Source organism: Aspergillus clavatus, genomic scaffold, assembly GCF_000002715.2.
Source record: "Aspergillus clavatus NRRL 1 1099423829805 genomic scaffold, whole genome shotgun sequence".
Classification (NCBI taxonomy): Eukaryota; Fungi; Ascomycota; class Eurotiomycetes; order Eurotiales; family Aspergillaceae; genus Aspergillus; species Aspergillus clavatus.
In genome coordinates, this window is record NW_001517094.1 from 1,769,418 (window position 1) to 1,782,789 (window position 13,372).

A 13,372-nucleotide genomic window follows, 5' to 3' on the forward strand; every position below is an offset into this window, starting at 1 on the left:
AATAAGAACAGAAAGAAAAGAAAAGAAAAGAAAAGATAAGAACCAGCGAAGAATAAGAAGAAGAAGAAGAGGAAGAAGAAGCGCGCAAGACTTCCCCCACTGTTTCTTTCTCTCTCTTCTCGCGAAGTCGCTTGAAGAATGACCCGAGGATTGCTTGCCTTGCAGGTTTCCGGGGTTCGGACTGCGCGCCGATGTTGGGGGTTTCGTGGGGGTCTAGTCGGGGGGAGGCCGAGGGATTGTTGTTAATGTTTACTTTGATGAGCTGTTGCAATTGGAGTCGATTGTATAATAAGATAGGACGGGACGCTGGGATACTGTCAAGATGTACGGAGTATATAGCTACATCCTGGGTGGACTCGATAACAGTTGCACTTGCAACAGATTCCAAGATGGCTGATATGGGCGCTGTATACTTCGTGAGACTCCAGTCGGACCGACTCCGAGGTAAAGAAACTACCAACAACCAAGAGCGTCATATGCTGGAACAATCGCGACCTGGCTCCAATTTCCCGCTCAGATTGTAGGGCTATCTAACGAGTTACTCCCTAGAATACTGCGGGACGACGAGGGTATCAAAAACTCAACTCCAATCCATCCGCATCACTCCGCTAGATCAACAGGTAGACTCTCCATCCACACGGGGAACTCAGGCGCACGCCTAGCCAGATCCGCCGAACTAGCCCCCGAAGCCCATCTCTGACGCGCCGGCGACTCCAATTCTATGCGCCCAAAGACCCGGTTGCGGGTATCTGGTCCCAGCACCGCGGCATCGCCCGTCCAGCCCGTTCCCTCTGCGCCATCAACAACGGCGTCGTGGAGATCGCTCAAGGTGCTTCTGCACGCCTGGGCAGTGTTCTTTGCGCGGCCGGTCGGGCGGTGTTCCGCGTAGCGGGCGAGCAAGTCCAGCATGCGGGACCATAAGACCCGGCACTGTTCGTCCTCCTCATCGGTCATGGCTCCGAAGAAGGGACATTGGTGGTTGAAGGTGGCGAGGAAGATCGTCCCGCAGACGTAGAGGTAGTCGACGATCTCCCAGTGGGGCGGCAGTGGGCCATGGTGGATGTTAAGCGGTGCGTTGAGACTGAGCAGACCGGCTTCGTTCGCACGAATGAGTTCCGTCAGCTCGAGTGCGGCCCGAGCACACTTGATGGAGGCCCCGTGGACCAAGCCCAGCGCGACAGGTGCGTCCGGTGAGAGCCTCCTCTCTGTGATATGGGGCTGTCCATCTGGTTTGCAGGTGCACTTGGTGGAGAGGGTGAGCCCAAGTGTCACCAGGGGCCGATCAAGCCGCAGCCGGAGGTACAAATAGCGAGCTCTAAGAATATTCCGTTGTCGAACGACGATGGGGTGATCATCGGGGCTGTGGGACCTCCCAGTTTGCAGAGAAGATGGCAAAGACAAGTTCCAATCGTGCAACATGCTGTCTGCCTTCAAGAATAGCTTGAAATCTAGCGAGAGCAGTTTCTTCATGGCACAGCTGTTGGGCCGTATCCTGACTTCTTCCTCCCAAGCCATGATATCATCGACAAGTGCGTACAGCCTTGCGCAGGCAGTAAAGAACTCCACTACGGACGCACGCTCGGCCTGCGCATTCTGTTGTCCACCCCAAATTAGATCAACGTAGTCTGTATCCAAATGTGTGGGTAGGGGAACCCGTAGCGCATCCGACGTCTGCGGCGCGATGCCGAGTTGCAGCGCCAGGATCCGTTCCATGATCATCGCTCCATGCCATAGCCGGCGAGCGGTTTCTCGGTCTTTTCTGCCGTTCTCATGCTGTTTCGCATGGAACGGGAGGCGCAGTGACTGTGCAACTCGAATTGCGGTCCCTATCAGAGCCCAAGCAGTGTGCAGATCTCCTATAGCGTTGAGATATTGAACTTGAAGAAGATATAGGCGAATGAGATCGATAGATCGGTGATGGTCGACCAATTTCGCCAGTCTTTGCCCCTCTTTGAAGAAGTCAGTCGCTTTCCCCTTACCCATGCTGTCCACACTGAGACAGGAAAGAGCAAAAACAGTGTTGAGGGTCGCATGGAACGCGCTCGGTGGCGGAGAAGCCCCAGCGGCACTGGCTGTTTCATATGCTGAACGGAAGTCCTGCGGATTAAGGATTGGTAGAGTCACCAAATCCCGATTCAAGTATATAGTCACCAGCCGATCTGCAGTCTCCTTGGACAGATCAACAGGAGAACTCCTCGTGTCATCCTCGGAGTCGTCGCCCAGTATCCCTCCCGCAAGGTTCGAGTGCTGTAGTCGCGGTAGCCGATCCCTTATCGACTCTTCCTTCTTGACACTGCCTGTCCTCAAATCCACAGCCTGTTGTAACCGCAAAAGCTGCAACGACTGAGAGCCGCCGTTCACTCCAGAATCGGCGTCAAGCGCCGGGGAGCGCGTAGCCGTATGAAACGTCTCATCCGACCGATTGGACAGAACCTCGATGGCCTCCTCCTGCTTCTCTGCATCATCGGAGATCATTCCCTCATCATCAGCCTGACTCTGCCGCTGGACGGGATGATGCCTCAGCGGTCCAGATAACGAAGCATGCCCTCGCAGCGGACCCCGAAACGAAAACAGATCAAGCGGATCCGGATACGGCGGTTGGCTCCGTTGCCCGTTAGCGGTACGCGGCGGCGCCGCCGACCACCCGTCCCACGTCGAACTGGGTACTGCAGTGGACCGGATGACCACCAGCGGGGTGGGCAGTGAGCCATACCGCTGCTGTGGCTGAGAAGCTCTGCTTCACGAGAATCAGGGACTTGCGCCGACGCTGGAAGATTAGGGCACGAGCACGATTGACTCACCGTGACGAGCTGTGCGGAGGGGGCATGTCCTCCGGTCTGTAGGAACATTCCTCTGATAGACCTAGTTCGTTGCACCGCCCGCATACTGCATCTTCCACATTAGCCTTTGCCGAGAGAGACTCGGAAAGTAATCGAGCGGGATATACATAGAAAGCATACCGGGTCGTTTTCGATCACATCCGCGGCGCTTCAGCCTGCACACGCAGCAGGGCTGGGTGCGGTCTCGTGCTTTCTTGGTACTCATGACAGAGTCGTTGGCTCTAGGCTTGCTCTATGGCCTTCACAGTGATGGGGTCTTCCCTGAAACTCGTCGAATTGTCCCTAGTCCCGGAGTTTAGCATGTAGTTGACTCGCAAGGGATCACGTCAACATTGCTGCATCCAATTCCACCATACAACTATATATCCATCGAATCGAGGATGATACGAGCAGATCATAGCAGAAGAAGCACATTAATTTAAAGGATAGATGTTATACTGACCTATCTCATATCGTCGTCTACACGGTTACCAGGGTGAATGACACCAGAGCTATTGAACGGTGCCCCTTTCTGATAGTACCGGCGAAGATGTCGGGAAAGAATTGACCACAAGATCTCGAGTGAGACTTCGCAAGAGAGACGAAGCAATTAATCAAAAAACAGGCCAAGGAAACCCAAGAAGGTTGATAGATGCTCGTCCGTCCCTGCGCGTCGTTTGCCAGATGTGAGGGATCGCGACTGTGGTCGGAAGGAAGTTGGCCCGTGCGTCGCCAACTGGTGACGAAGGGACATCGTTGCTTAAACTTCAACTTGTCAGGTTTAGGACGGGGATGTGGATGAGTTGGTTTTTCGTTAATTAGGTAGAAAATACGCATTACAGGTGCGTCATCTAGAAGAGTCTCAATAGTTCCAACCAATATGCCACAGCTACATTACGAAAGACCTCAAATGGGATCAACAGACATTATAGTATTGTATATGGCACTCAGTAGTGTACAAAGTCAATTCTCCGATCTTTCACATCGTTGTCGAGATCCCCACGGGACACTAAACCAGAGCCTTCCCTTGGAGAGCCTGCGGAACTTCGTAACAGGCGTAAGCCCGATGAGGCATCACGGGCGGACGAGCGCATGTACAATCGTCTCAGGGACGAAAGGTGGAAATACCCGCAGCACAAGCATCAAGAGCCAGCCCCATCACAGACCATTCTGCAGTGGGGAAAAGTGGAACCGATATACGACAGATTATAGGTAAACAACAGCCCCTGTCGGAAGGCTCTTGTATATAACATAAGCATGGACATGGCGAATATAAGATGTTGAATTAGTGCAGCCCAGCCACGCAGTCTGCGAATCGGGATCAGGTGGTGGTGGTTCCTGATCGGTAGGATCGAGTGCTCCGTCAGAACCACATCACACCGGCAACCAAGCCTATTACGATAGCCATACAGCTGCCGCGCATTTTCTTGGGCTCGGGATCTACCCGGGCGACGTCCGGCTGTCCCGCAGCCGTCGTCTCATTCAATAGATTTGTGGATTCGCTAGGCACGTCTGCGGATGTGATTTGCAGAATCGCCCCCATCAACGGACGAACTCCGTCTTCTAGCTCCATGAAAAGCGGCGGAGTGGCACGAGATTGAGAGACGGGGATCGAGATATTCGAATGTGATGATATTGCCCCAGTTGAAGCGAGGAGGTTCTCGAGGAACCCAGCAGTGACGCGGCAGGCCTGCTGCCAGGCATCGTGATAACCCGAGGCAAATCGTATCCGGTACTGGTCAAGAAGACGGTTCGGAGCTGGCGTTGATTGGTTGGTGATTGGTGATTGCTCCTCGCTGGCGTGGGTACCTGGGATTAGAGACGAATTGGCCAAAGGCGGGAGCGAGCGAGAAGCTTCTGTAGGCGCACTCTTCGTAGACACCGGTTGTGGAATCTGATACTCGTCCCAATTTTTGATAAGGAACGTTTTAAAAGCGCGCACGCCTCTTGCAAGGCTCGACGGCTTTGTGACGGCCAGTGGGATAGGATCACTATCGATGATAGTGACCCTTTCAACTGCGCTCACAGGCGAGGCGACCGACGATGCCCGTCGCGGACGCATTTTGCAATCAGGCCATGATTTGCACTGCGGCCCGGTTGAGCGAGTCCTCGGTCGAACATCGATAGAGCCGTCTTTCATAGGAGAAAGGTCTGCCGGGTCCAGCTTGTCAGCATGCAAACGTTGCGATCTCGGAGAGAACATAAAACCACATACGGCGAACTTCATTGCGGCTCAGACCACGATAACCGATTTGCAGGTTGTAAAAGTCCCATTCCTTAGCCAGCGACGGCACCAAGCTAAGAATCGAAAAGAGAATGAGCGCAATGAACGGAATCGCGCCGGGTTTCCGAAGCCCCGACCGCATCATACACCACTCATGGACTTTTCGCACTAGGGCGATTCTTCTAACGACGACGATTCTTCACAGTGGAGGGGATTTTTGTGCTTGTTTGAGGAAGTTCCAGAGCGGGCAGATTCATTGCCATACAAGAGGGGTCGAGATGAAAAAAAAAAAAAAAAAAAAAAAAAAAGGTATTTGAGTGTAGGTCAAGCGACCAAGATGCTGGTGCCTGTAGCCTAGTAGAGAACAATGATGCGCAAATCGCAGCCTTGTCGATCTATTCTTGTACTTGTAGTTACCTCTTCAGTGTTATTGGGTTTTGTTGATGGTCAGTCGATTAGCGGGGGGGGGGGCTATTGGTGTTCGGACTTGCAACAGGCGAACCCCAGCAACGAGAGGATTAGTACCGGACAGAATGCGCGATGATGCGAGAGACAAGTATAGAAAGACAAGAAGTAGATCTTTCTGACAGCCAAGCCACAGATGCAGATGGTAGCCTGAGAATTGCGACACCCAATATGCGACCGGAGTCGCAAGGAATTGATGCCCGTGTGGATGACGTAAAGGGACGACTCGTTGCAACGTAAAGTTTCAACCACAGGGGGAAAGAAAAAAAAAAAAGGCGATGATATTATGAAGACGCGATTGATTTGACCACGGGTCCTGGTTAGATCATGCAGCGGGACTCGGGGTCAAGCGACACGATAGACAGGCACCAAGCTCCTCAAGACGTGCATGAACGGGCAATGCCTCGAGAGTCAGACAGATAGATCTCAAAGGGATCATCAATCAGCAATCGAATTCCAATCCCTTAGGTTCTACCGTTGACTAAACTTGACTTTCGGGGGGGAATTTTCCGCTGCACGTTCTGCCGCCTTCCTGTTTGGGGTATGTCACGAAGGTTAAGTGACCCGTTGACTCGGGCCGGGCGAACTTTGATCCTGTGTTATGTAGCCTCAGGCAACGGGAATAATAGTAGTCAAGAGTCATCGCATCACAGATACTCGGTCAACACCTCGATGGTGGTATTTCACTGGACATATGGAGCTGGAATTTGAAAAAAAGTGAGAAAAGGAGATATCAGTAGTTACACCAAAAATGCAGATGGCCTCCAAAACAGATAGTTTGTACAAAAATACAAGGATAAAGTGACAGCACAGCCTCGGAACAGCCGTGATAGGTACAACTGGGGAACCAACAAGAAAAGAAATCGCAAAGGAAAAAAAGAAGGGGAAAAATGCCAATATTATAGTAAATCAAAAGTGTGACTGCCAGGAAGGTGACCCGATTCCCCAAAAGCGAGTAAATTCGTATTGACAAGAACGCTCATCGTCATCGTCAATCTTCATAGTCATCATAACTCGCAACATCATTCAACAATTTCTCACTAGTCTCTTCATATCGGATTCAACATGGTTGGATTCGGTATCGCTGGAGGCATTTCGGCCTTACTCGGAGACTGGGTCACCGGAGCTGGTGAGACGGAAGTCATTGTTGTCGCTTGTGAGACGGATTTTCTAACTTTCGGGGTCCGGCTGCGCTCGCTTTGAGAAATATCGCCTCTTACCGTTCCTGCAGATGAGCTGCTCGGCCCCGTACTGCTGCTGCCTTTGCCCGCCCGCTTGACCATCTTGCCGAGTATCCGGACTATCTCGGCTGCATCCTCAAAGCTCTCATCGTCCATGCCCTCCTGCGCGTTGTAGACATCCGCAATAGCTTGCTTTGCCAAGCTTCGGCTGGCGTGGAGGTCGTGGAGACAGTCATATAGGTATGCAGCATATTCGAGCTTGATTGACAGCCGCAAGGGATGTGATCCGGGGAGGAACTGCTCTGCCAAAAGGGCGGCGTGGTTGAAGCATGCCGTAGCTGTGGGTGTGTAATCGAGGACAGGGAGGAGGAAGGAGGAGGTGGCCTTCGGCGGTTGAACCGGTGCAAGGCCAGGAGGGGCTTGCGTCACTTTTCGCCGCGTCACCCCCTTGCCATGTACGCTAACATCCTCGGGAACCGGAATCACTTCAGGTTTCGAGCTGAACGAGAACCTTGAGCCTTGATCTGTGGACGGTGTTTCTGCTCTGACTGCACTGCTTGGTCCGGTAGAGTTGCTCCAAAGACTAGGGAGACCAGGAGAGTGGATTGTGGGTTGGTTGTGGAATAGGACGAATATGTGGTAGAAAGATGCCCGGAGCTTGTATGCAAGAATTTTCAACTCCACATATGCCTCGACCATGGGAAGCACAAATTCCTCCAGGATCAAAAGACCCTCGCGGGAGAGCCATATAATGTGGTGATATAATTGCAGAGACTTTGTTTCGCGGGTGGGATCCAATCGTCGCAGTCTTCGTGCACGAAGAAGCTTCTTTGACAGCATGACCGATAAGCCCAAGACTCGGTATAACATAGCCGATAAGAATGGATTATCCAGGCTTGTGATGGCAGCAAAGCTGCCCAAGGCCTTCTGGTCAACCTCGGAGGAAGCCATCCAAAGTTCTAGAGACTCGGTATCTATCAGAGCACAATCATCATGGAAGTCAGCCGTGTCCATGGTGAGCTCTGATGGCTGGTGGGTCTCCGATTCGGCGCACATATTCAGCACAGTTCTGGAGAAAGGAGCAATGCTTCTCGATTATACAAAATTACACATAACAATTGCACTCGAGGTCCCATCTTGGGAAAAGCGGGACCGATAAAACAGCATTGGAGTAGAAGAAGAGCTTACCTTGGAAGCGCGCGCAAACGAACAGTAGATCAGCCAAACGCCGTTTTCTCAAAGATCATGTCAAGCGCCGGATTTGAACGAATTCGGCTTGGCCGCTGCGAGCGCTTAGCCAAAATTGCTGCAAAGCACCCTTCGTAGAGCTGGCTTTCGTGTTTGTTTCCTGTCTCATGCAGGCCACCTCCGGAACGAGCCAACAGCCTGACCGATATTATGCAGACGCCTCTTCAAGTCAATATCTCTGCCGAGAGAGAGAATATTATATATACAGCGAATAATTCGACCTCTCGGGGGATCTGATATGTGGGAATTTTGTTATACAATACCGCTGGTTGTCGAAAACTGCTAAACCAAGCAATCAATGGAGTTCGGAAAGACTTCGAGAGTATCAAGACGGTTGTGCTGACAGATGCCCGCTTCGCAAACGACAATGGGTCAAATTCCTAGTTTCCATAGGAATTGAATTATTGTCACAAGACGTCCGAATAACAATGCAAGGCGTAAACAGAGTATTGATCGAGCGCAGATAGGCGAATGGCGATAGGGTCGGGTTGGCAGAGCTGAAGGGAAACAAGATGCATCGCGAGTCGCTGAACGTGCGCAATGATACCCAGAAACCTGTGTCCTTGCCAGATACAATGCTGACAGTCAATTGAACGTAAAGTTATCACGCTGTTGTTCCCTTATGTCATGAAGCAGATGGCCACGCCAGAAGCTGAATTGACCGGTTCAATTGAGCATAAAACACGCGTTTAGCTCACTGCATGCTTCTTCAGCAATTGAAGATACTGAACAAGTAATGAAGCAAGGGAGTTTTCTTCACGTTCGTAAGTTAGCAGTGCGCCTGTAGGTTTGGAGTCTGGACAGAGTAGAGCAATCTGGCGAGCGAAGCCCACTGTGGTTAAAGTAGTGCTAATTAAAGCCCCATGAAGGCCGAGACGACTTAATATCGTCGCTTGGAAGAAGAGATTTGCAACCCTGTTCCGAAAGGGCATTCAGGCCGTCACCGGGCACGGATCACTCCAATGTCCAGTTGCCTCTCTTTTTCAATAATGACGACCCGAGGGATCGGAGAAAGTCAGTCGCGACGATGAGCAGAGATGCTTTTTCGTCATAAGCACCGCTTTTTACTCCATAGTTCTTGACATGGGCAACAAAGGTGGCAATTATGATTTTACAGTGACTGCTGGCAGACGAGTCCGAAGCCCAAATTGCTCCCAGCTAGCGAGCCATGCGGCACGAATGGGGCGGCGCGCTCATTAGCTCGATACGTGTCAGAGCCCGACTGCTGATTTTCCTTGCCTTGCAGCTTTTAATTCCAGCGGGATGATTTGATAGGGACATTGCGAGTCGACACGGTGGATCTCGCTGCCACCAAGCCTCTCTTTGGGTGCTAATGGTGATCAAAGCATCCCCGCTGGTTGAAATTCCAACATGGTATCGTAGTTAATCGCGGACTCGATGTCTATTTGATCAATATTTCATAGGTCCACCCCTGTGCTTATCCCGCTGGGAACCCCGTAAGACGGTAAGACAAGAAAGCCTAAACCGTTGTGGTCTCAAGCGCCCATGCGGTTCATCGTAGGCAATTTGTCGCACGGGGGCCCGGGGCCAACCTGACGACTGACAACTGGCAAAGGCACTTGCCAGCGTGGCATCGTAGCCAGCCTCTAGAAATATGAGGCTGAGCCGCTGAGGTATCTGACATTGCCATTATCTCTTGACAATAATAGGACGATAAAAGCAATATTGACCATCCCTCCAGACGATGCGATGATTTCATTGTTCTCCCCCCAACTTGGTTGCGACAGTATATTCAGGCAGAACCATACCGCTTCCTTGACCGCTAGTCCACAATCGATCACCTGACAATGTTGCATTCCCTAAGGTCATTATTATTATGTGCAACTTTGATGCAGCTACATTCAAACAAATGTTCTATGGAATCTATGGAAGTTCTAGGGTGTTAGGGCACTCTAGTAAATAACAGAAATATCTGAGAGAACTGAAGGATAACCTCATCTCTATCGTTACGAGGATAATAGACAGCTCTGGAATTCCATTCTTCTCACCGCCAGTATGATGTCAGTTCAAGAGTGCTGCTGGGCGAATGTAGTAGGCATACAGTGGGAATGGAGGACACTGCTAAGATTATCAGGTTATCTTCATATTGATAGATTCTTAAATTGAAACAGCATACTTAAATAGATATACTAAGAGGATAAGCCGAAAACCTCTCCTAAGGGAGGTAGGGCTTGGAGAGGAAGGAGAATAGGAACTATAAATATATACACGATGTCGAAAATCATCCACAACTCACGGACCAAAAATGGAAATATTATAAACGGAGGAGAACCCATTAGTCCTCATCGACCTCACCACTCTTATAGTATCCAACAAATGCGCGTTTTAGAAATGTTTCCCATGCTCGGTTTCGAGTCTTCTTCCACTTTTGTTTCGTCGTAACTCGTTCAATATCGTCATCAGTAGCATTGATCGACGTCCCTATTTCCGATACCTCGCTCTGACCAGCTTCGGACTTTGCTATCCGAGTGGCCAGCTTGAAATAACTGCGAACAGTAAGATCTTCCAGTCGGTAGACCTTGTCTGTTCTAGTGTTGTATTCAACCTCGAAGGCAAAAGGGTTATTGTACCCTGTCATGTTGACCCCATCTCCTTCGGGGATGCTAATCAAATTCTCCGCGAACAGATAATGTTGCTTGGCATATTCATTGTTAATCCTTGTCAAATTTGCAAAATACTGAGTATAACCGAGCCATGTCAATGGCTGATTCGAATATGCCGGCCCCGGTGGTGCAGTGGAGGACGGGGGCTCTGGAACCTTGAATGATGGCTTCTTCTTCTTTTTCTTCTTTTTATCCTTCCTCTTCTTTCCCTTTCCTTTGTCTTTCACACCCAGATCCTGTGTCGGCTCAGAGTCCATTGGATCTTCCTCAACCTCGTTAGCTGAGCGACCAGAGATATCACTAACGGTTGAATATTCGGCCTCGTTAATCGTATCAAGGCCAGTGATGTTGTATTCGACGACCCGCAACGTGGGGAAATAGTTGGGAACCAGGCTCGGTGACACAAGCGAAACACTGTAGCGCTCAGCCCAGGTTCCACCAATCTTCTTCAAGAATCGGCGATATCTCTTTCTCCTGGACTTTCCGGCCTGAGTGTCTTCAATGTCATCAGACGTCGCATCCTCCGAGAACCAATCGCCCGCTGAGCTGTTCTCTGTGAATGTATCGGCTGGCGGTGATGGCATCTTAGTCCACTCTTTCCTGAGACTATTGAGATAGCCTGATCGGGACTGGATCGAGATGTCTCCAGTAGCGTCCTCTGATGTCCTGGTGGATACAGCATCCTCATTGTTATCAGCAATATCCACCTCGTGATGGTCCTGGAGGATGAAATGGTCGATGTTCATATGACCATAGGCGCTACCAACGATCACGTCACGATATTGATGAACCCAAAGCGCGTACTTCTGCCAGCATGTCTCGTCCCAATTCCGCTTGCTGTCCGTCCGAGCGGGAGGTACATGTCCAATGAGAATGGCCTTCATGTCACGGTTGCGCATTAACTGAAGTTGAACCCGAAGCCATTCCATGTGTTCATATCCAGGCTCGGATTTGGCTGCGCACCCATCGACTGCCGAGTTGGAGTCAAAGAAGTACATGGTATTCAGGCTAATGACCGATAATTTGCCCGGGATGACCTCGCTGGTGAACCAGCCACCTTCCACGAATGTATGGAGCTGATGCTCTGGTATAAATTTACCCCAGATGTTTTCAAACCTCCTTGTCCAGCGGTTCGGTCCAGCCTTGAATATGTTATGAGGCATGATATCATTGTTCCCAAACGTAGGCACGACCGGAATGGAAAGCCCGTTGGGGAGTCGCTTATCCTTGAAGACATTGACAAACTTGTCTGCCAGAATCTCGTTCAGGCGAACAACCTCATCCTCCGTGCGTGGGACCTTTTCGTCATTATCATGGCGAGCAGAATCTCCAGTCCAGATGACGAAGTCGATGCTGTCTTTCAGATTCTTCTCTATCCAGCTGAATGTCTCGTTGACGAGGGAGAATGGCGAGTCGCAGTCCGACCCTGCAGCACCAAAGTACCCAGTAGAGCCTGTGCGATCTTTGCCTCGATGGCACGGGTCACCATCCTCACTAGAGCTTCCAACTTTGTAATGCGGGTCAGGGTGAAAATCTAGAGAAGAGAAGAACATATTAATGATCGATCCCAGAATTTCCCAGCATTCGCATGTCACGGTACACAGCTGCGGGAAAATTTACCCGTTATATGCAGGAAGCGCCCCTGAAGCCCTCGCGGGAGCTTTTTGATTGTATTCACTCCATCAGAATCAGCATTGGATTGCGGAGGCTCCAAGCCCAGCGGTTGTTGCTCGAAGACTGGGAATGCACATGTACAGGCAATCAGGATACCCTGCAGGAGAAGCGTTGGGACCATTGATGCTTTGTGTGGTAGGAATGATGTCCCGACGATGCGGGAAATCAACCTGGGATCATCCGTCAGAAAGAACCTGAAACATTGATCGCGGACCAAAGATGAAGGTGGTGGATGGAAGCGGTAAGGTATGGAATTATTTGTCGCGCACTACAGATAGGTCAGTCTACTTACCCGTCGCCAACGTCACTGATGATGTTTCCCAACGGCTGCCTCGCCTAATCGGGCAAAGTCTCCTCGGTAAGTACTACCGTTCTTCTTCCTTAGACCGTTCGAGTTTATGGGAGAGGTGATAGTTCGAATAATGTTAAATAGCAGTCTGAATAACTTGATGGGAGCCATTTTATCTTCGCTAATCTTGAGGATACCGATTGACACGCGAGCATTCCCGTTACTGTCTCGTGACTCAACCTCCCACTTAACAGCATCAAAAGAAATCATAGTGAACTATTCCCACGTGCGCTATTACTGAGGACTGTTTGGTCAGAGTGTAGGTGGGCGAAGGACCCTGGGGGTCATAGACCCTTCGAATCTACACGAATGCATCTTATGATCTTAGTAGTACACCAGTGTTTCGATATTCGTTTTGAAGGATTGACAACTTACTAAGTTGCAATAGATCCGATCGTTGTCCATGTTGAGGTTTTATTGATGGGAATTACATGTGGGGTGTCGATCCGACCACGGAGAGTACTCAACTAGGCTGTACTTGTGCTTGCAAGATATTCTGTAATCTGTATGCTTCCTGACTATCTATCAAGAGCTTTGCGACAGAAATGACAAATGAATCCATATCAAATGTTTCAGATGAGAGAAAGTACACAAGTATCATCATCGAGCTGTAGATCTGTAGGCAGGACAATGGCCGAGCTAAATCCGCGATCCGTTGAGCCACTAAAGCTCCCTAAGGTTTATCATCAATTCATCATAGGGTGCGGGGCTCACCTCATATGACGGTGTTTATTAGAAGTGGGAGTCATCCCCTCAGAAGCTATCGAGTTCTGTTTGTGCAACGAGAC

At 50.4% G+C, this 13,372-nt stretch overlaps 4 protein-coding genes across 4 annotated transcripts, besides 7 other annotated features; all 4 read right to left on the minus strand.

Annotated features, from left to right (window-relative positions):
- The first annotated feature begins 11 nt into the window (after window positions 1-11).
- Window positions 12-41: a microsatellite.
- Window positions 12-42: a microsatellite.
- Window positions 43-47: 5 nt separating this feature from the next.
- Window positions 48-80: a microsatellite.
- Window positions 48-81: a microsatellite.
- A 519-nt stretch (window positions 82-600) lies between these two features.
- ACLA_024130 (transcription factor domain-containing protein) lies at window positions 601-2,885 on the minus strand (the record flags this gene model as incomplete). Its single annotated transcript, XM_001269123.1, has 2 exons — window positions 601-2,715; window positions 2,802-2,885. 2 exons carry the CDS (start codon window positions 2,883-2,885, stop codon window positions 601-603), a joined length of 2,199 nt encoding a protein of 732 aa, XP_001269124.1.
- Window positions 2,886-4,182: 1,297 nt separating this feature from the next.
- On the minus strand, window positions 4,183-5,185 carry ACLA_024140 (uncharacterized protein; the record flags this gene model as incomplete). The annotated part of the gene is made up of 2 exons (XM_001269124.1): window positions 4,183-4,970; window positions 5,035-5,185. 2 exons carry the CDS (start codon window positions 5,183-5,185, stop codon window positions 4,183-4,185), a joined length of 939 nt encoding a protein of 312 aa, XP_001269125.1.
- Window positions 5,186-5,324: 139 nt separating this feature from the next.
- Window positions 5,325-5,350: a microsatellite.
- Window positions 5,325-5,351: a microsatellite.
- Window positions 5,352-6,557: 1,206 nt separating this feature from the next.
- On the minus strand, window positions 6,558-7,745 carry erg27 (the record flags this gene model as incomplete). Its single annotated transcript, XM_001269125.1, has 1 exon — window positions 6,558-7,745. The coding sequence occupies one exon, from the start codon at window positions 7,743-7,745 to the stop codon at window positions 6,558-6,560; it is 1,188 nt and encodes a 395-aa protein (XP_001269126.1).
- Window positions 7,746-10,233: 2,488 nt separating this feature from the next.
- ACLA_024160 (endopolyphosphatase) lies at window positions 10,234-12,356 on the minus strand (the record flags this gene model as incomplete). The annotated part of the gene is made up of 2 exons (XM_001269126.1): window positions 10,234-12,095; window positions 12,182-12,356. 2 exons carry the CDS (start codon window positions 12,354-12,356, stop codon window positions 10,234-10,236), a joined length of 2,037 nt encoding a protein of 678 aa, XP_001269127.1.
- Window positions 10,729-10,767: a microsatellite.
- Window positions 12,357-13,372: the final 1,016 nt, after the last annotated feature.